Consider the following 20,905-nt stretch of genomic DNA (forward strand, 5'->3'; position numbering starts at 1 on the left):
TGCCAATCATAGGTACGGTTGGAACATATACTTCAAAGACCCAACTTGAGGTACTCCGTACCAGACCCGGATTGCCATCAAGTGATCTTGAATTACATAGGTAACACCTCCAGGAGAATACATATGATTCGGAGAACACGCTAATCCACGGACCTTGACATCTCCCCGCGATGTTGATCCCCGTGCACGGGCGACCGTAGTCTCCATCCCGTCGGCCGAGTGGACCGCGAACTTGGCCCGTGATGAATAGACTGTAACTTGCCTTGATCTTGAGTGATGAAAAGGTCTAGGATAAATCATGATAAACTCGATTAACTGACCTGAAGAAACACTAAGCTTAGATTAACCTCAAGATATTTTGGAAACCTAACAAACAGATACTCTGCAGTCCTCTAAGGAGTAAAAAGAACATTGCAAATTATTGAAATCCTGTCGTATTACTAAGTGTTCATTCTACTATTCCTAGTCCTTCTAACTTCCAACAGGGAGTAGGTCTTCATCCACGTTCACGAGTGAGCCAAAAGGTTCACGAATCCGGTCTTGTAAAGAGTGAATCCTCTGAGCAATGTAAGAGCATTCCACCGGATTCGAATCTTTTTCATGATGCCTTGACAACGACACAGAAATCAGATACTTGCCCGAATCTAGCCGTCCACAAATCTCGAAAGCGACAAATGAGAAACTCCAATTGAAAGCATGTGGTGAAGCGCAAGACCAAGTTTCAGAGCTTCAGAGTTGCACACCTTGGAAAAGAGAACCGTTATTGGTTCAACGTCAATCTGCAATTCACGGAGGGTGTTTCTGGATGGCGGGGTAGGTTCTCCATCGATACAACGGTGACAGAAAAGAGGGAATACGTTTGTGATTTTGTATAAGAAGATATCATCCCAAAATGCTATGATAACAGTACAACATGTGGTGCATAATAGCAATATTGGTAAGATATAACACTCTGAGAAACGGGATTATCTTCTAATTGAGAATGGATGCTTAAAATTTATAAGAATCAAATACCAGACTTTCAATATTACCGGGCCTCTTTTGACGCCCTGTCTCCCCTAGCTGGTAACCAGGGTTGCGATTGGGGCACGTTTTTGGGGCACCATGCTGAATGCACTTGCTGACGCGCACAATTGGCTGGCCCCTCGGTATCGAATCTCAAGGTCATTAATGACATCGCCTCTTCACCATCCCGATCTGACAAATCCCATTCCTTTCGTCTTCTGATTAAAGAAAAGTGTTCCTGCATCTGTTACACTACAGACGCTTGTCAACAAAGATTTCCCCTCCATCCGAAACCCAAAACGACCAGCGCCCCTTTACGCTCTCCCTAATAGTCGATCGAACACGCGCTGGGTGGCAACCTATACCGATCACAAGCAACCGTCGCAATCTTTGCGCCAGCAACCTCAACTTCTGCGCAACTTCACCTGGGCTTGTCGCTATCTCAAGCTCTCCTGCGCTTCAAATTGCACCTTTAAACAGGCCGTGACCCAACGAGCGTCACAGCGAGGTGCCTTTCGCGCCCAGGAGAGTTCTTTCGCCCCCTGCCCATGAGTCACTTATTGTGGAAATCCTACTGGGAAAACGATGTCGACCGGTTTCGGCGTCTGCTGGCCCCAACCAGCTATAATGCCCAGTCGCTATCGAAGAGCCCTGCGATAGGAGGAACTGGTGCACTCTTCGGTGTAAGCCCTGGTCTTCCAGGGACTTCTCCACGACCAGCGAATAAGCAACGACGAGTTTCTGGCCATCCGCAGACACCCGGAAAATCGAAGGACGGCAATACACATCTTGGACGAACAGAAGTCAACAGCCGCGACCATGCTGGATTGACAGTTCTACTTCGTGCTGCCTCATCGACCGACCCGAACGCCCACGAGTTTGTCCGGGCTCTTATCGAACACCCTGCCATAGATCTCTACGTCCAAGATCCCGAGAGTGGCTGGAATGCCCTCCATCGATCCTTATACGCCGGAAATGTTTCGATTGCGCGACTGTTGTTGGAAAAGGAACGAGTGGACTTGACGAGCCATAATCTCAACGCCGTTAATAAAGTCGGACTCCTGATCAAGACGAAAGACCATGAGGGAAACAGTCCTTTTGACGTCTACAACTCAACGATCGCCGCAAGATCTCTGAAGAGCATGGAAAATGGGAGCAATTCCGATAGTGACGCTGATAGCGTTGATAGCGGAGGTGATGGTTTACATCAGTAGGTGGCTCGGGAAACAGAAAGGACTTGGCTGATTCTTGCTACAGTATGGTAAAGACGTCGCATGGATTGCGAAGCTCGATTGATGGTGATGAACTCTTTGTTTTTGGCAGCAACAAGAACGTTTCTCTTGGAGTTGGCGATGAGGACGATCGCCAGTATCCTGATCGTATTCATTTGTCCAGGCCCGAACTTCTCGTGCATCGATTATACCACTCACACTTGGACGAGCAGGATGAGGAAGCCCCTTCTTCGTTGAAACTGGATGAGATTCCGACCCTGGTTCGAAACCGGCCGCTCGTTATTCAAGACGTCTCTATGTCCAAACTGCATAGTGCTATCCTGACAACCGACCCGGTCTCAAATCTGTATGTTTGTGGTGTTGGTCGTGGAGGCCGACTTGGATTGGGAGACGAAAACACACAATTCAGATTCGTACCTGTTGAAGGCCCATTCATTGACAAAAAGATTCACCAAGTGGCACTTGGGCAGAATCATACCATGGCCGTTGTCGATAATGGAGAACTTTGGACCTGGGGCCTGAATTCTGCCTCACAGCTAGGATATGCTCTGCCTCCACCGATGAAGGCAGATGAAGAACCTATGAGCCTTACTCCTCGCCAGGTCTTTGGATCTCTCAAGAAAGAAGTTGTCCTAGGGGTTGCTGCGTCCGCAAACCATTCTGTTGCCCATACAGGAAACTCACTATTTACTTGGGGTCGTAATGTCGGACAACTGGCTCTAATGGACGCCGATTCGAGATCACTTGATATTCAACATACCCCCAGAAAAGTGGCTGCTTCTCTTCTCGCCGCCCCGATCGAGATGGTATCAGCGATTGACAAAGCCACAATTTGTCTGCTTTCCAACCACACTGTCTGGGTCTTCAGTCACTATGGTTATAATCTGGTCAAGTTTCCATTCCCCGATGTCTTCGCGAACAACATCTCTATGACACGATATGAATCAGGCGGTCGAAGGGAGATTGACCATATCACTGCGGGTGGCGAGACAATAGCTGCTGTGACTGCCCGCGGTGATCTCTTCACATTTCATTTGAACGATAAGGGGGATCCAAGTCAGTCTGCTGCATCAACTACGAATCCAGTCAAGATTAAGAATGCCCTTACACAGCCACAATGCGTCTGGGACTCTCGCAAAGACGGAGTCGCATCTGTCGGAGTTGGGGAACATGGCTCGGTCATCATCTGCACAGAATCAGGGGCTGTATGGAATCGTGTAAAGCGTACAAAGGGCAAACTAACTGGATTTTTTGGATCAAGCGGCACGAAGCGCAAAGACTTCAAATTCCAGCGAGTACCATACATCACCAACTGTGTTGCCGTCAGAAGCTCCATTTTTGGCGCTTTTGCGGCTATCAGAAAGGATAGCAAAGTTATGGCGGAGGAGATTGAGATTGGAGAGCAATCTCTTCGCGACGATATTGGTTCTCTACTCTGTCTCAGTGATTTTGAGGCCCAACAACATCACTCTGAAGCAAAAGGCACTCGGAAAACATGGGAAGCTGCCATTATTAGAGAGAAACGAGACCCTGTTACCTACGAAATTCTACGGTCAGCCGATATCGAAACAGACTTGGGGCGCTGGCTGGAAATCAACTCTTTCCAATACGATGACATGAACATGGCAATCTGTTCCTCCTCTTTGCCTGATATAAAAATCCCCGTCCACAGTTGGGTTCTTGCTGGCAGAAGCCCGGTCTTACGGCATGCACTATCAGAGTTACGCGAACGAGGATCAGCATTCAGCACGGACTCTTTCGGCCTCGAGGTTGTGGATGACAAGGCCTTGTTGACGTTGTTTGAAGTTGACACTTACACTGTTCTGAATGTTGTTGTCCATGCCTACCAGGACAGATTCGTTCCAGTGTGGAAGTACACGCGCGAAGCACCTCCACTTGCGTTCCGTTTCCGGCAAGTTAGGACAGAGCTGATGAAGGTTGCAACAAATCTTGCCCTTCCAAAACTGGAGGCGGCAGTCCGCCTACAGACCGGCGTGGAAGAGTCCCTAGACGGCGATTTGAGACAAGCAATCCTTGATCCTTCTTTCTTCGACGACGGCGATATCATCATTGAGTTGGATGGAGAGGACATCATGGCGCATAGCCAACTATTGTGTCAAAGGTGCCCTTTCTTCGAGGCTTTGTTCAACGGGCGGTCTCAAGGCCAGTGGCTCGCCGGACGCCGCGATGGCATGGACTCTGCGGAAAAGATCAGGGTGGACCTCAGTCACATTGACCCTGAAACATTCCAATACGTCATGTCCTTTATCTATGCAGATATCGGACGGGAGCTCTTTGATACTGTCTCGGTGTCTAATTTGGATGAGCTGTCAGAGCTTGTACTTGATGTGATGAGTGCTGCAAATGAGCTGATGCTTGATAGATTGTCCCAAGTCTGTCAAGGTCTCATTGGCAAGTTTGTGACAACAAGGAACATATCGAACTTGCTCAACGAGATAAGTCCTTGCTCCATTACAGAGTTCAAAGATACTGGTCTTGAATACATCTGCCTTCAACTGGAATCCATGCTCGAGAACCACCTTCTTGACGACTTGGATGAAGAGCTCTTGCTGGAGCTTGATGAAGTGGTCCGAGACAATCAACTTGCCCGGTTCCCATTTGTACGGAGCGGAAGAGCAGAGCTACTACTCCATGAAAGTCATCCCGAGTTGGCTGCTGATATCGACGAGGAGCGTCAGGCCAGGATCAAAGAGATGGCCTACAAGGCATCTCAGCGGGATGACGAGAAGAAACTGTCATCATCATTTAAGGCTCGAATGGGAAGTCTAGATGAAGGCAGTCCGCTCCAAACTCCAGATACAACTCGACGCAAGTCCAGAGGTGGGCGGAATGAGCCTTTCAGTCCCAGTCTTCGGCCCAAGCAGTCGCAAGCAGATATGATCTTTGATATGGAGGATGAAGATGGGTCTTTATCTGCTAAACCACGATCGCCCATGAATGAAGCTGTAAATCTTCGTTCGCCTCCGGAGATAGACGACATGCCGCAGCTTCCCAAAGCATGGCGGGAATCAAAGGGCAAGGAGCTTGCAGGCTCGGCCCTCAGCCCAGTTCCTCTCGCATTTTCCATGTCCCCCGAGTCTCAACCATCCGAACTGGGCAGTTTGAAGACACCGGGCGGTGCAATGTCAAAGCCCGGCGCTCCATGGTCAGCGTCAAAATTAGCCACTTCGAAGTTGGATCTAAAAGATATTATGTCTGAGGCGTCTACGTCTGCTTTAACTGCCGGGCTCCAAGCGCAGAGAAAGCAAGATGCTGCAGCAAACAAACCACAGACCAAGATATCTCAAAAAGAACGGAAGAGGCAGCTTCAGGCATTGGCAGCAGCAGAAGCAGCAGCGAAGGACGAGTCGACGAACCATGTACCTTGGGAGAGTGTTCCAGAAGGAGGGCGACCAGCGCCTTGGAAGGCAGCAAGTCCGGCACCCAAGACGTCACTGAAAGAGGCCATGTCCGCGGAATCCAACATGCCAAGGGGGGTATCTGCTAACGCAAAACCTCTGGTCGCTTCAGAAACGAGAGCAAAGACGGCGACACGGCGTACTGCGTCACCCGACACAAGGTTCCCGGGTCAGGGTCGAACCAACAGCTCCCCCGCAATTGTTGCAGGACCCTCGACAGAGCAGCAGCCTAAGAAGCCGTTGGTACCACACTCCAAGTCGTACATTACACCGGCACCAAAAGCGGAGCCTACGCTCGGATTCAGTATGGCTGATATTATTGGCCAGCAGAAGCGCGAGCAGGAGGCCGTCAAGGAAGCGGTTGCGAAGCGTTCACTACAAGAGATTCAGCAAGAGCAAGCGTTCCAAGAGTGGTGGGACCAAGAGAGCAGAAGGACACAAGAGGAAGAGGCCAGGCGAAAGCAGAAGGAAGGCCGAGAAAAGGACAACAAGGGAACTAAAAGGGGTGGTCGGCGAGGACGAGGTGGTAAAGCCAAAGGCACCGGTGAAGCGGCTACAAACAGCGGGCAAAGCGGCGCAAACGGAAGTAAAGGCGGAGGCACTGCCGGCTCAAGCAACACAAACACTCGGGGATCGGGAGGCGGACGAGGTGGAGGTGGAGTCGGGGGTGGCCGTGGCAGGGGAGGAAAGGGACGTGGCAATAAGTCCTAGGCTGCATGATGAATATGGCAGTGGAAGTGTTGACCTTGAGGAGCATAGGACTCAAAGGGACATTGGGCACACGGTATACGGTGTAGAGTGCATGATCGGTGGACTTGTTTCGTTGTACTTATTGACTTGATCTTGGCTGTAATTGCTAAGAATAACGTATATATGACCCTCTCCAGCTTGAATAGAAGAATTGTAGACATATTGATAAACCGTGAAACATGTTACTTTGGTGATGTAATTCAGCAGGGTCCATCGCGATAACCTTGAGAAGCAACTCAACCGACCTAAGCAAGTCGATCAATTGGGACTTTATTCTCTCCTTTTACTGTATTACATGAAGAGTTTAGCTCAGTATGTGAGTGTAACACATAATATGCTATGTAACTCCATCAAGGCGAGTCTCTAATTCGCCAAGAGTGACTCTCAAGGTTGCCGTGAGAGTGCCATGGTCGTCCCTCCACAATGAGAGAGAACAGCTTTTATCGAGGGCGGACATGTGGAGATCGTCTGATGAAAGGCGTGAAACGTTCCGGATCTACAAAGCTAGACTGCATAGAGAAGGCTACAGATACATACCAGAGGCAGAAGCATTACGATAACGGAGAGTAGCATTGCGGCCAAGCAGGCAACGCCTCTCAGCTTGAAGATAAGCTGAAGGGCTTATCTCGTTCGTGGAAAAGAGTCGGGGAGAGGAGGGGAATGTCATGAGTCAACATCCCATCTATGACTGGTGCTTAGATGTGACAACCACCATGAGCCAACCAGAAGAGACGAACGGGGTAATGAAGGATGTTCTGCCTAGTTTATAGCAGAAGTTCTTTAATGATAGTGAAATAGGGTCAATGCATTGCATATGTCCTTGAAGGCCCTTGAATTGCGTGATGCTGTGCTCTAAGACTTATGGAAACTCTGGGGTTGGAGTAGCCAGGCCGGGCAAATGAATGGAGGTGGGTTTCCATCGGGGATGGATCATGGAGGCGCTTAAAGCCCCCGGGATTATCGAAAGCATCCACTGAAATGCACTGACCGAGATCCCCTGTTGGGTACGATCCGAGCCCCCCCTTCAGTGGAGGGCTGTCTGAGGTGCCGGTGTTTTGAGGTCCATGCATGCATTGATATGAATATGGATGGATCGTTATCTTGTAGTCTACGGCAGGTCACAAGACATGAGCGAGATAGATTAGAAAACTCGCTCATATAATTTGGACATGGACAAGTTGCGGTAAATCCAACATTTATTATTCTCATCTTGTGTTGATCAACTAATAGCTGACTCGACTCAGGCGCAAGACGTGCCCATGAGCCCTGTGACTGTGACGTGAGGCTCTAGCCGATGACGACAACCCATTATTATCCAATCCACTCCCTGTCGCCCATCCCATCACGAGGTCGTTGGTGGTGACCTCTTCCGTCTCTGTCTCTATCTGTTTACTGTACCTTTTCCCTCTCATCCCGTCGCCGTTGGAATGTCATTCCGGCTCTGACAAAACACAATCAAACTTGCTTCTATTTCAGAGTTGGGCCTGCTGCAGCAACCCGCGACCTATCGTCTTGTTTTATCTCTATTTGCGGACACAAACAAGTACCTTGCCTTGCACAAGCAAACCGCAGTACCTGTACCATCTCTGGGCTCTTGTTAGTGCGACTGGATTGGCCTGTACTGTACAGTGTTAGACCCTCTTCTCTCACACCTCACTTCAGACCTATTACAACGACAACGACCCTGGACTGGGAGTTGCGTTTGGCTGCCTGCATCTGCGTCTGCATCTCACCGACCGACAGCAAGGAGATACCTGGGCTTGGACCTGGACCTGGGCCTGAGCTTTCTGCCTTTTGCTTTTCTTTCTTCTTTTTTACACTTTTGCCTACACTTTTACCTCCACACTCCCCCGACCCAAGCACCGCCGACTACCGATCCATCAACTCCTCCGTTCTCCGTTCACCCTTATCGACTTGAACTGCCTCGAACGACATGAACTATGGATGAGCAGGTCTCGTGGCCGATCAAGATCCCTATACGTTCGTGATCAATTCATCCATCAACCAACAATTACGACCGTACCCTCTTCCTTGCGCACACGACACGATACGATATACGATAACCGATAACGATGCATCAACAACCCCGTGGCCCAGCCCGGGTGTCATCCCCAGGTGCAACGCACCATCCAACCATTCCATCTCGATCCAACAGCACCAGAGAAGCTGCATTGGGATCCCGACCTCGAGCTGGCTCTAATGTTGCTGGTAGAGACACACCAAGCTCGCCAACTATTGGAGATATGCCGACACCGGCGCCTCCAGCCGACTCGATCAAGAAGCTCGATCAAATAGTACAGGTATGAATGGCCGGGATTCAAGAATACATTGGTCAAGGTCCGTTGCTAACAAGTTCTCTCCCCTGCAGAACTTCTATGCAAAGGCAGCCGTACTCGTCCTCGACTCACGCATCAAATCCAAGCCTGCGCGCGGGGCCAACGGTGGGCGGAAACCCAACAAATGGGTAGGTTTGCAGCCTGTTTGCACACTCAGTCGCTAATATTGGGGTAGTTCCAAATAGAGACGGATGAGATTGATGACTTTCGAGATGAGCTCAAGATCTGGAAGACTTGCGGTAGCTTCGATAACCCCCCTCCTCCAATGGTCATCGAGGTATATCTAGATACCTCTCGATTAAAAGACAGTCAGAGTCTAGTCATCGTTGATGAGGCTGGCAAGAGATGGGATGTGATGGAACAGCTGAACTCATCCGGTTCCTCTACCGATAGCTCGTCTGGCGCATCCCGGAGAAACAACGAGGTTATCATTGAGAGGTGGCGAGTCGAGCTCAAGTACTCAGGCGTAATACCCACGGACTTTGGCCCGATCCTACCCACCATCTACAAGAAGGCCATTGTTTTCTTCCGGTCTCTTTTCATCACGACTCGCCTTCTTCCAGCATGGAAGTTTGCCAGCCAAGGTCCCGCCAAGAACTCACACCCGGCGCTTATTCCACGATGCCGAATACGTTTATCTCAGTCTGATCGCTCACGTAATGATCAGCTGCGTCTTCCCATTGACGGCAGACCAGACCCCGTGACGGAGTACATGTTTGGCGATTTAGAGGTGCCCGTTGGACGACTAAGCACTACTGTCACCTATCGCAATGATTGCAACTTCCGCGTGGATGACTCTGAGGCTCTACTGAGTTCTCGTTTCATGGGAGTGGACGAGAACTTTTTCCGACCTTCCATTCCACCGCTGAATGACCAGTCAAGAGCGCAGATAACGGAGGCAGGGTCACTGCGTGACAACCGCTCGCGTCCAAACTTGAGTGATATGCAGCAGGCATATGGAAGTCTTTCAACGTTTCACACTAATGTCCCAATGGGGACCAGCCCGATCTCGGCTTTGAGATCGGTGCGACCACCAGGCTCCGACACAAGCTCACCCCCAGAGTCTCTGCCAGCACAGAATAGTGTGGGTGGTCCAAGCTCTTTGCCAGTACGTCAAAGTGCAGCACGACCCCCTTTGCGAACGACCGAGGGCTCAAGCCGGCGTCCTTCAGTATCTTTTCAGCCTTTCAAGGCGGGCTCGCTCTCGGGCTCGCCTGTCCCAAGGCAGATTGATCCTGAGCCGGCTTCTCCTCAAACGTCGACTCGTCCAGGTATTCCTTCCCTTAAGCAAGCAGGAAACCGAACATCTCTTACTGCTGGCATGCCAGCTTCTCTGCGGGGTGGTCCTCCTCCTCCGGCATCTACAGACCCTGCTGTTGCCAGCTCCCCGCGACCAGCATCGACTAGTCGCTATAGTAGCAGTTTCACACATCGCCGTGGTCGTCTATCTTTTGGAGGAGCCAGCAGGGCTGGTGATGACGAGCAGGGCAGCAGTGGCAGGCAGAGTTTGGCCTCATCGGTGGCACAGCCAGGATCTGACCTCCTGGATGAGGTCGCAGGAACTAGCTCAGACTCGCTCCAGAACGACCATAAACACCTCTCAGACTTTATCAGCGCACTGGACAGTAAAAAGACCTTGAAGAGCTTTGGTCCCTCAAAGAAAGGTGAATCAGCAACTAACAAGACTGTGGCGCAACTATCGCGCTTTCATCAAATGAGGGACTCCAATAACGCGCTCACGGATTCGATGACATCGTCTGTACAAATGCAGAGGTCATCGAGCTCATCCAGTCGACAATTGACGAGTGTGCCTGGGATGACTGCACCAGCTTCTGTGTCTGCTTCGTCGTCTCCTGGGAAGCCACTCTCACCTCATACACCCCACACGCCAGCAATTCCGTCAAGATTGAGCGAGAACTCGATTATTGATTACACTGGCCAAGGACGAATTACTTCACGTCAGGGGCGAGCATCTGATAATAACCCTGCACCAGGGACGATCAGAGAGAATACGGTTACACAAGATGGAACGACAGCCATCGACATTCCATTGTCACCTCGGCTAGCCACGTATGAGCGAAGGGCGAGCTCTGTTGCGCTCCACAATCGGTCGATGGCGGATGAAGATGAGCCGGACTCCGCTTTTGCGCACCGATCTATCAGCTTAGGTGCTGATGATAGAGAACCACCTACTCTAAGCATCTTGCTGGGTAGGCAGATGCAGCTCGAGGGAGGGTCAACTCAAAGGGGATCGGATGAACTCAAACCAGCTGCTGAAATCGAGACTTCTGACACGCCAGGGATGATGCAGCGCGGTCTGTCAGAAGAGAACCCTCCTGAGGGGCTGATACCGACAGCAGCGTCTAGCTCACCTTTTGGTAGAAGGCGGTATATGGGTATGGCTTCACATAAGCAGACACCGCCGCAATCATCGCGTGGAAGCTTTACCGGATCTATCACCAGACAGGTCCGGGGTGACGATGACTCGATTAACGAGGAGCCTCTGGTCTTTGACCTGTCAGAAATGGATCCGCAGGGTCGGCGAAGCATCGAAGAAGCCCGCAGCGGCGCCCATGGGGCAACAAATGCTACATCAGATAAGGGAGGATACGAAAGCCGTGGTGCTTCAAGACGGGGTTGGTGAGAATGACATATCGGAATATGAATTTTGGACACAAATTACATACAAGATCTATCTAACGGCAAAGTGAGAGCAACGACACCCCAGCTTCATTAGAGCCACGAGTTATGTTTCAAAGGCAGTGGAGTTGCAGGCAGGATGGCGCATTGGATGCGTGATACAGTAGATTGCCAGGTTATTTATGTATGGATGGATGGAAGCGGCGTATATGGACTTGTATACATTATTCATAGGTTGATACGATTCAAAGCAGCGTTGACTGTAGCGTTAGCAAGCGGCATCCCTCTTTTTAGGCGAGCCACAGAATATTTACATTATTCATGGGATATACGTGCCAAGGGGTGTTTGCTCTTGATGCGAAGCTTGGGACTCTGTCCGATAATGCCCAATCCGAGGACCACGCCACGTAAGGACGTCACCAAAGGGATAAGGGACGCGCAACTCGTCACGAAGTTGAAGACGAGTAATTAAAGGCTCCGCAGTGAAAGTAATTCTTCCGTAAAAACGGATAGAAACAGCATATTTCGTATTAGTTTTTACCAGTGAATGACTATATAGCTTGCTTCAGCCCAGTAGATGTATGGCAGATCTTAATAGAATCTCGCCAATGTCAGAGAGTCAGATGATAGTAAAAATGGAATCAAACCTGATCGACAAGAAGTTGGCTGTGCACTTCTGAATGTGGTTGCTAGCGAAGGACGTCGTTGTGGCGCACGCGTGGCCTTCAAGCCACATGGGCCAGGGAGCTTGTCCTCTGGGTCGGGGTAGGTAGCTCAGCCCCGCTACCTCCCTCGCCGCTCGTTCGTCATCAGAGCGAGCGAAAGGTAAAAGCGAAGCTGGAAGCCTGTTCTGCTAAACACTCGCTACCTACAAACTCTCTTCACGGGCCTGCCTTACTTTATTAACGAGTTCGTTTTGTTTTTCACACTCGACCCATTCACTATTATCTCGCCCTGAAGACAACGCCAGACGCCTACGACGCTTTACTTACCCTTTGAGAGTAATCGAGCAAACCAGAAGTGACGTGCCTGTGGAGTGCGACCACCGACGACGTAACCCAGGGTCTTGGTACGGGACCTTCGTCTCGCATCTCGCATCATTATCACCAGCCTTCTTCCACCACCAAACAACAACATCGTCGGTTTCGTCGAGACTATTCTTCTATATATACGGTGGATATTCGCATTAGATACCCAAGGCTCTCAGCCGACGAATTCATCCCGCGCCTCTCTCGCGTTGACTACATCCCCGCCAATAACTGATACCCCAAGTCAAATCGCCAACCACCATGTTCCGAGCCTCAGCAGCAGGCCCTTATGATGAGGTCGTCAGTATGTAGCGCCCTCCGCTTTATTGGGTTCGGGCAAGAGAATCTCAATAACTTTCTCTCGTCTCGATATGTGCTTTCTTGCGACTAACACCGGTATAGCCAAGGCCACCGACGAGAACCTCACGTCTGAGGATTGGGGCGCCATTATCGAGGTCTGCGACAAAGTAGGCAACGACCAAAATGGCCCCAAGGAGGCTGTTCAGAGCATCATTAGACGTCTTGCGCATCGCAACGCCAATGTCCAGCTTTACACTCTTGAGGTATGTTGAATACCACGCCGTCATGTGAAGCCTTGTTTTACTGACTCAATCAGCTTGCGCATGCACTAGCCCAAAACTGTGGGAAGAACATGCACCGTGAACTTTCCAGCCGTGCCTTTACGGATGCCCTCCTCCGTCTTACCAACGACCGTAATACCCACACACAAGTCAAGTCTAAAATTATCGAGCACATGAAGAGCTGGTCCGAGATGTTCAGCAGCGATCCCGAGTTGGGCATTATGAGCGATGCCTACAACCGTGCCACACGAAGCAACCCGAACATCCAGCCCCCAAGTGCTCCTCAAAAGCAGGGCCTCACCGAGCTCGATCGCCAGAAGGAAGAGGATGAATTGCAGATGGCTCTCAAATTGAGTCTGCAGGAGGAGGAGCGCAAGAAGACTGCTGCAAGCAGTCCAGGCGCACAAGCCGGTCCTAGTGGCCAGACAGAGAGCCCTGCTCCTTCTGCGCCAGCTGGAACTACAGCGGCCACGGTGAGCCGGGTACGTGCGCTCTTCGACTTTGCTCCTTCTGAGCCCGGAGAGCTGGAATTCAAGAAGGGTGATGTGATTGCTGTTCTCGAGAGTGTATACAAGGACTGGTGGCGAGGCTCTCTCAGGGGCAAGACTGGCATCTTCCCGCTCAACTATGTCGAAAAGCTCACCGATCCCACACCGGATGAATTACAACGCGAGGCTCAGATGGAAGCCGAGGTGTTCGCCGAGATCAAGAACGTTGAGAAGCTCCTCACGTTATTGAGCACTTCCAACACAGCGCCCCGAGAGGAAGATAACGAGGAGATTTCCGTAAGCACCCAGTATGATGCAGAATATTTTCAGTATGCTAACAGGTTCTGCAGAAGCTTTACCACCAGACTCTTGCGATTCGACCCAAGCTTATCAAGCTGATCGAGAAGTACTCTCAGAAGAAGGGCAAGCATTGGAGGCCCCCAGGATTGGATATGATACTAACATCCCTCAGATGACTTTACACAGCTGAACGAAAAGTTCATCAAGGCTAGACGGGACTACGAGGCTCTGTTGGAGTCTTCCATGGCCCACCCTCCTCAGCACAACTACCAGCAATACGCAATGCGACCGGGTCCCGGTCAGGGCTATCCTCAAGCTGGCGGATATCCTCCCCAGGGAGCAGCTCCTCAGGACCCCTCAAGATATTATACTCCTGGCCCACAAGGTATGATGGTCCTTTGCCCTTGCAATGGAAGAACCTCTTTCTGACCTTTTACAGAACAACCTCCTTATCAAGCATCGTCTCCTCCCCCTAACTTCCAGAACCAACCTCAAGGTCAACCGGCACCTTTCTATGTAGCAGGAGCTGAGGTGCCCGCTGGTTCGCAGCCCTACCCTCCCCGGAACGAGTCTCCTTCCAATGGTAAACAGCCAGCCCCTATCAATACCTCGACACCGGGCCCGAACTTCAACCCTTACAACCAATCTCAGAGCAACAACCCTTACACGCAAGCGCCTACGGGAGGACGGCCTGGTAGCACATACGGAGCCCAAGAGTTGGCTACATCTGTCTACGATTCCCCTATAGCAACCAACAACCCACACCAACCGACTTCGGCTGCCACATTTTCAAGCTCGGTGTATTCTCCTGAAGAGCCCAACGAGAACGCCAGCGCACCACCCCCTGGTCCTTATGCAACGCATCAGCAGCAGCCTCAACAATACCAGAGCTACAACCCTTCCCAAGTCCCTCCCATGCCCACAGGGTCAGCTCCCCCTCCTCCTCAGAGTGTCATGACACCTCCCCCTCTGAACCCTGGAAATGCCGGCGGATATGACGCTCGTCATGGTCTGCCCAGCCAAGGTGGTGCTGGTGGTCAGGCTCAATACAAGCCTTATGTGCCACCCGGCGATGGTCCTTCGGCTCCTGCACCAGACAGTTACTATCAAAGCGGTGGAGTTTACTAAGGATTTGATGATTTGGAGGATAGTCGACTGCTGCTATAGCTTCAATACATTCCTGACGCGTGCATAACGCGGGGACTTTTTGTTTTAGTGGTCAAGTTTTTTTGCTTGGGTTGATCATTCCTGGGCTCCTGTTGATTTGGTCCTTGAAGCTTCTGATCGTTATATTTATTATTTGCCATGTCTATTCCATACGAGTTGCCTTATAGTCGCTAGTTGGATTAGTTTGCGTATTGCAACGTTATAGATGATGGGCTGGACTAGGGGGGGTTTATGTTGAGAATTAAAGACCAGGTCAAAGCAAGCTTCGGATTGAATGTCTCCCACTCTGTAGTTCATGACATTAATTCTATGCTTTTTTATGTTCTATTCAAATATTTTGGATCGGATGATATATCCATGTTCGATAATAGTCTCCCTCTCGCGAACCAGTAACGGCCTCGTTTCGTTTCACAACCTGAAACCTCGACCGTCTCGCCCCTGTAACACCCTATTTTTTGCCGCCTCCCGCCCCCGTTTTCCTCTCTGTCTCCCTTTCCCCCTCCTCTTTTGTTCTTCCCTTAAACATATTAAAAAATATATATTAATTCTTTGCCCTACGCATTTCTTTCTCTTCTACCCTGTCTAGGTAGTTAATTTTTTTGTCGTTTCAGCTGGTTCTGTAACTTCAAGTGTCACTCTCTTCTGGCCGCTCAATATCACGCCACTATACACATATTCATATTCATCATCGGCATCATCAACATGAAGACCACAGTCTTTGTCACGCTTCTCTCTGCGGCTGCTTCGCTCGTCAGCGCCGGCATTGTCGTCACGCCTGTTTTCTTTAACCAGATCGTTGAGAAGCTCTCTGGCGATTGTCCTTTTGGCGTAGTTACTCCTCAAGGTTGCGCGTGAGTTCGGTCCTTCGATGGGTTGAGTAGTTGGAGTCATACTTACTGATATTTCGATAGTCCTCAGCGCGGTTAGAGACTGAGCTCTCTAGCCCGTGGTTGATTCGATTATAGTGATTTGGTTTGGCGTTTTCAGACAGTTCTAAGAACTCTTCTATTTGGATGTGTTAAAGGCTTGAGCAGATAAGAATTTCATAATATTTAAGCGTGTCCTTCAACCTCCAAAGCGTCTCCATCCTGCACGAGTAGGACTAAAGCTCGTTGAATTCGAACTTGAACTGAACATGTCACTTACTAGGTTTACATATTCTTTTCTACTGGCATGTCTAAACCCTCAATGCCATGTTAAGAGTTTGCTTACTCGACGTCTTGATCAATTTTACGGAGTTAGTCTCCGACTGTCCGCTAATCGATGTTACTCTATCGATTCATATCAGTATCGTCCCATAAAGAATTGTCAAGCTCTAGTTACCCATTACCACGTATCATTTCCCGTCCTTATACACAGTTCGTAACATCGCAGCCGTCTGAAGAAAATTGCTAGAAAGTCTACACATGCGATGCCACTTCAGCCTCATCTGGATGACATTCATTCATGGCCTGAACCGCGACCTCGTTGGCTTCGGTAGAGGATTTACGGAAGCTCTTATCCTGGAGACGTTTTGCAACATTGTACGTCAAGAACTTTTTGACGTCGGGAACCAAGCAAGCGGCGACAAGCATGATACATGAGAACGGTACAGTGGCGTAGAAGACATAATGTAGTGAGTTGGTGTAGGCTTTGACAACGGCATCTCCGACTGATTCAATGATGGCCTTGTTGATACCGGGTACATCTGAGTAATCGCCTTTGTTGATAGCCTCAAAGAGTGAAGGTAGGGATTTGGTTGGCAGACCAAGTTTAGTTGCAGCTGGGGTCACGTACTCGGGCATCTTCCTGGTCAACTCGTTGCTGAGAATAGAGACATACAAAGCCTGAGCAATGGCACCACCGAGGGCACGAATCGATCCAAGAATGCCAGATGCTAGGCCGATATCTTGGGGTTCCCAGAGCAGAGTTACACAGGTGACTGCAACATTCTCAATGTACCCAACGGCAGTGCATGCAATCAACCCGAATGCGATTGTATTTGCCCACCGGTCAGGAGATAGGGAACACATCGACGTGATGAAAGTCATAACAAGAGCAGCAGCGCATATGCACTGGATCTTGAGGTGAGGAACATAGGCAATAGCGAGACCTGACATAGCTTGGCCCAGAACAACTCCACCACCAATCACGCAGCTCTGCCAGCCAACTTTGATGGAATCTGTGGTGTACAGTGCGCTGATAATTGTAGGCCAGAGAACTGTCAAGGAGTAGTAAACCATGGAGGCAACAGTCGCACAGGTGACTACTGCGACGAACCCAGTGTTCTTAAAAACACTGGACGGAATCAGGGGTTTTACAGAACAGAAGTGGGCCTCTTCCTACAGTATTAGCGGACTCTGAAGAGAAATTTGAGATCAAGAAACCATACCATATACAAAGAAGCCGGCAAGGGTCATTATACCAGTGACTAATGTGCACAATACCTCAGCACTCTTCCAAGGATATGTCGTACCGCCCCAAGAAAGGCCAACGAGGAAGAGAACGCATCCAGTAGTGAAAAGAGACATGCCAATCCAATCAAGCTCTTTGGTTTGCTGTATTCTCGTCTTCCCGACGTGGAGTTGAGAAAAGGTTGGTGGGTGGTAGAGGAACTGATATAGAGCCAGAGTGATTACACTCAGAATGATGCCCAGATAGTAACTCCAGCGCCAGCCTTCATGTATGTTCTCGATCATCGTTCGGGCTACGACTGGGCCAAAGACTCCAAATGGGATCGACGTCAAGAAGACAAAACCCATGATGGGACCTCGATGCTTGTTGGGAACAAGTTCACCTAAGACAATGCCAAAGGAGAGCTGCCCAGCAGCTGCAAGACCATTGCACCCATTCGAAGCGATGAGCATACCTAAGCTCTTTGCGGTGCCACCAATAATGCAACCGATGAGGCCCAGTAGAGTAGTGCTCATGACCATCCACTTTCGGCCATATAGATCGGACAGACGGCCAATGATGAGAAAGCCAATAGAAGATCCCATAGTCCATATAGTCGCTACCCATGCGATTTGAGCGGAAGGACCAATGTCGGCATTTATCAAAGCGCTGTGGCAATCCACGTTAGTAATCTCGACAGAACATGCGCAGTTCTTACGGTACCATAGAAAAGGATCGGCTGATACAGGGGCAAATGCAAGATGAAGACACATACAGAGTATTTGAGGGGAGCACCCATCCTAGGTATGCGCAAGTACTTGCTAGACACTGCGCCTATGGAACAAAATCAGTACCCCTCTCAGTCTCGGTCTGGATATCAGACTTACAGCAAGAGTACCAATGAACTGAGGACTCCGATAGTAGCCATTAGGCATTCGGTCGAGCTCATCGCCGAAGGCATTCTTGTCAACATACTCGACAGTACCATCAGCCATGATGATCTCCTCAGCGTTGACAGTCGGCTGGGGGCTGCCTGAGCCATCCCCACTATCTTCAGGGCCGAATGTCTCGAATTCCCTCTCCTTTCCTATATAGCCATCGACGCCAATATGGCTGAGATTCGACATGGTGTTTATTTTTGAAATCCTTGACAGTCAAGTTCCTCTGAAATGTCTCAACTCAGGTCTGGTCTATGCTCTGCGGTGTTGAGGATACGAGAAAGTCCCAGCATAATCTGAGAAGCCACGTCAGGAAGTGCAATCACTCGGAGATTCGAGATGGCTCATCATCAGCCGCTGGAATATCTCCGAGTTATGGCGATCGAGTTGTATCTCGCACTTACGTGTGACCGGTGGTAGAGGCAGTCGATGTTTTCTCTTGTGAGTACAACATTGTCAGCACATAAGTTGGAGGCAGAACCCAACCCATAAATGATCGGCAGATCCCTACGAGTGATCCCAGGCTAGGACCCTTATCCATGATCTTGTGCTTCCATGAGTCGTGTCGGGCGTCAGACAGAGTGGTCTAGGCTAGGGATGGACCGTGGCCCTAGGCGAGACGAGGTAAGGCTTCGAGTTTATTTCGCTGAGGCCGTTGGATGAGCCAGGCCTGCTTGGGCGGGGAGAGCGGATATACCTTCTTCTGGAACAGGGTTCTTTTTGTCAGGACAAGGTCTGGCGGACCTTGTATTTGATGGTTGGTTGCTTGGAATGTGGTCAGCCGAGGCGAAACTCAACTGCTTTCAGGCCTTAGACTGGTCTGTGGCGATCCCTCTGTTGACAAAAGCAGTAAACAGTGTTGAATTTCTGTCTCATGTATCAAGACCTGATGCCAATGCCTGTGGGACTGGGATGCTTGATGTTGGCTGGAGGGAGAGCAAGCGAATGTCTCATATGAATTCAACACAAAGTCAGTGGTTCAAGTGCTACCTCATTGCAGTATGGAAATTCAGGTTCACCGCGGGCAAATAGCGGGAGAAGGTGTGTCTTACTCATACTTTTGACAAGGCAGTTGCGTTGCAGAACTCAAGGATAAAGTATCACTAGCAAGTCGGACCTTGAGTTATACTACTCCCTACCTTAACCTCTAAAGTTACTAGAAGAAAGAAACTCTGGTGATTTTGAAGGCCAATTCTAGCAATAATATGCTCTAAATTAACGATAAGAGTAAATTAACAGTTCATCGGTTTTGCGACCCTCTTACCCACTACATCTGTATGTTGACGTGTGATAATCCCCTCTCCCAAATGCTCATGGTTACACAAGAGTCCAGCGGGCATTTGGCATTCTCCGACACTTATATCTTTCCTCGAAGGAGACCACCAGGCCATATGGATTATTTACCGAGATTCTCTATATATATTTAAATATATTTTTATTTACTATTGAAAGCTCCCAGGCAAGCATGTCTTGTGTACAGGGTAACAAACTTACATATACATAGTCGTGTCAATCATGAAAAAAAAAAAAACTAACTCGTTGACAAACAGAAACATCCAGGAGAAGTTAACAAAGACTACCTTATATAAGGTCGTCATTTATAGTGGTTCATGTGCAGATACAATGTGAGAGAGAAGGTCTCCGAGAGTGTCGGTTGCCCACAGAATGAAATTGTGTGCTTGATTGGCTAAAACTACATTCTATATCCGCAAGAATATCATGTTACTTTGACATAGGACCACCATAAAAAAAAAGCTATTTTGAGCCCTCAAACTTACCTAAAATCAAAGTAGGCTGTGCAACGGTTTCCCTGTCCATGCTGATGACTGTTACATATAACTGCCATCCTATAACTTGAACACCCACTTGATCTTTTGTTATACTCGCTACGAAACTGTTGTCGTTTGAGCCCTGATAGGCCCGTTTCATATCACAACTCTGCGACAACTACCCTGACCAAGTATAGTCCAGTCCACGCCTCAACACCATTGTCTTGCTCTTTTCAGTGTATACACAGAGCGACCAGCTATCGGAGCAGATAATCACAACTCCAAAGACAATCGTGTTTAAGTGACCAAATCTTATTCAACTAATAAACAACATATCTTGACGTACATTCACCTCCAGCTCATATCCATCCATCATCTATTGTCCATAGATGTATGTAAACCCAAAACCATTCTAACTAGGCAGACACCCAAACTCCACCCTGATTACTGTCCTTGTTCGAGCGAAATAGTATTCTCGAATTAGGGACCACCACTGATACTCACACCGAAAACCGCCAGGGCCACGGCCAAGTCGAATGGCTCTGTCTATCCCTCTTTGATAACCAGTCATAGTCTTCATGCTGCCGAGGCCGTCTTGTTGCCAGACTCACCCCCTGCTGAAGCCGCTTGGAAACCACCGAAACCACCACCACCGAAACCACCTCCGTTACCGCCTTGGCCACCCTGACCTCCCTGACCTCCCTGACCACCGCCGCCATTCTGGTCACCACCTTGGCCGCCCTGGTCACCGCCCTGACCTCCGTTTTGGTCGCCGCCTTGGCCACCAGCATTCTGGTCACCACCGGCATCAGCAGCTTGGTCTCCTCCGTTCTGGCCACCGCCTTGGCCTCCGTTCTGATCACCTCCCTGACCTCCGTT

General features: G+C 49.7%; 6 protein-coding genes across 11 annotated transcripts in view; 4 read left to right on the forward strand and 2 right to left on the reverse strand.

Annotated features, from left to right (window-relative positions):
- Positions 1 to 1,045: 1,045 nt before the first annotated feature.
- Positions 1,046 to 6,587, forward strand: FOIG_02307 (uncharacterized protein). Its single transcript, XM_031199561.1, has 2 exons — positions 1,046 to 2,215; positions 2,263 to 6,587. Exons 1-2 carry the CDS (start codon positions 1,554 to 1,556, stop codon positions 6,365 to 6,367), a joined length of 4,767 nt encoding a protein of 1,588 aa, XP_031071598.1. The 5' UTR covers positions 1,046 to 1,553; the 3' UTR covers positions 6,368 to 6,587.
- A 979-nt stretch (positions 6,588 to 7,566) lies between these two features.
- Positions 7,567 to 11,724, forward strand: FOIG_02308 (uncharacterized protein). Of its 3 annotated transcripts, XM_031199563.1 has the most exons (4): positions 7,567 to 8,706; positions 8,775 to 8,870; positions 8,918 to 10,013; positions 10,071 to 11,724. In XM_031199563.1, the coding sequence occupies exons 1-4, from the start codon at positions 8,479 to 8,481 to the stop codon at positions 11,384 to 11,386; spliced, it is 2,736 nt and encodes a 911-aa protein (XP_031071600.1). In that variant the 5' UTR covers positions 7,567 to 8,478; the 3' UTR covers positions 11,387 to 11,724. The 3 variants fall into 3 exon arrangements, with proteins under 3 accessions (XP_031071600.1, XP_031071599.1, XP_031071601.1); XM_031199562.1 differs by having other exon boundaries at positions 8,918 to 11,724; XM_031199564.1 differs by having other exon boundaries at positions 8,775 to 11,724.
- Positions 11,725 to 12,196: 472 nt separating this feature from the next.
- FOIG_02309 (signal transducing adaptor molecule) lies at positions 12,197 to 15,305 on the forward strand. 2 transcript variants are annotated; one of them, XM_031199565.1, is made up of 6 exons: positions 12,197 to 12,714; positions 12,813 to 12,973; positions 13,027 to 13,776; positions 13,830 to 13,902; positions 13,952 to 14,164; positions 14,219 to 15,305. In XM_031199565.1, the coding sequence occupies exons 1-6, from the start codon at positions 12,672 to 12,674 to the stop codon at positions 14,905 to 14,907; spliced, it is 1,929 nt and encodes a 642-aa protein (XP_031071602.1). In that variant the 5' UTR covers positions 12,197 to 12,671; the 3' UTR covers positions 14,908 to 15,305. The 2 variants fall into 2 exon arrangements, with proteins under 2 accessions (XP_031071602.1, XP_031071603.1); XM_031199566.1 differs by having other exon boundaries at positions 12,197 to 12,973.
- A 65-nt stretch (positions 15,306 to 15,370) lies between these two features.
- FOIG_02310 (uncharacterized protein) lies at positions 15,371 to 16,203 on the forward strand. The gene is made up of 2 exons (XM_031199567.1): positions 15,371 to 15,797; positions 15,858 to 16,203. Exons 1-2 carry the CDS (start codon positions 15,649 to 15,651, stop codon positions 15,871 to 15,873), a joined length of 165 nt encoding a protein of 54 aa, XP_031071604.1. The 5' UTR covers positions 15,371 to 15,648; the 3' UTR covers positions 15,874 to 16,203.
- FOIG_02311 (uncharacterized protein) lies at positions 15,474 to 19,150 on the reverse strand. Of its 3 annotated transcripts, XM_031199569.1 has the most exons (7): positions 18,207 to 19,150; positions 18,095 to 18,153; positions 17,318 to 17,988; positions 16,270 to 17,263; positions 16,093 to 16,217; positions 15,844 to 15,951; positions 15,474 to 15,784 (listed from the first exon to the last, which is right to left on the reverse strand). In XM_031199569.1, exons 1-4 carry the CDS (start codon positions 18,444 to 18,446, stop codon positions 16,347 to 16,349), a joined length of 1,887 nt encoding a protein of 628 aa, XP_031071606.1. In that variant the 5' UTR covers positions 18,447 to 19,150; the 3' UTR covers positions 15,474 to 15,784; positions 15,844 to 15,951; positions 16,093 to 16,217; positions 16,270 to 16,346. The 3 variants fall into 3 exon arrangements, with proteins under 3 accessions (XP_031071606.1, XP_031071605.1, XP_031071607.1); XM_031199568.1 differs by having other exon boundaries at positions 16,093 to 17,263; XM_031199570.1 differs by lacking the exons at positions 15,474 to 15,784; positions 15,844 to 15,951 and having other exon boundaries at positions 16,004 to 17,263.
- Positions 19,151 to 20,318: 1,168 nt separating this feature from the next.
- Positions 20,319 to 20,905, reverse strand: part of FOIG_02312 (uncharacterized protein) — a 3,318-nt gene continuing 2,731 nt past the window's right edge. Inside the window, exon 6 of the mRNA XM_031199571.1 lies at positions 20,319 to 20,898. Coding sequence (XP_031071608.1) covers positions 20,603 to 20,898 — 296 coding nt within the window. The 3' untranslated portion in view covers positions 20,319 to 20,602. The remainder of the gene's footprint in view (positions 20,899 to 20,905) is intronic.

The sequence above is a fragment of the Fusarium odoratissimum genome (assembly GCF_000260195.1).
Source record: "Fusarium odoratissimum NRRL 54006 unplaced genomic scaffold supercont1.2, whole genome shotgun sequence".
NCBI lineage: Eukaryota > Fungi > Ascomycota > Sordariomycetes > Hypocreales > Nectriaceae > Fusarium > Fusarium odoratissimum.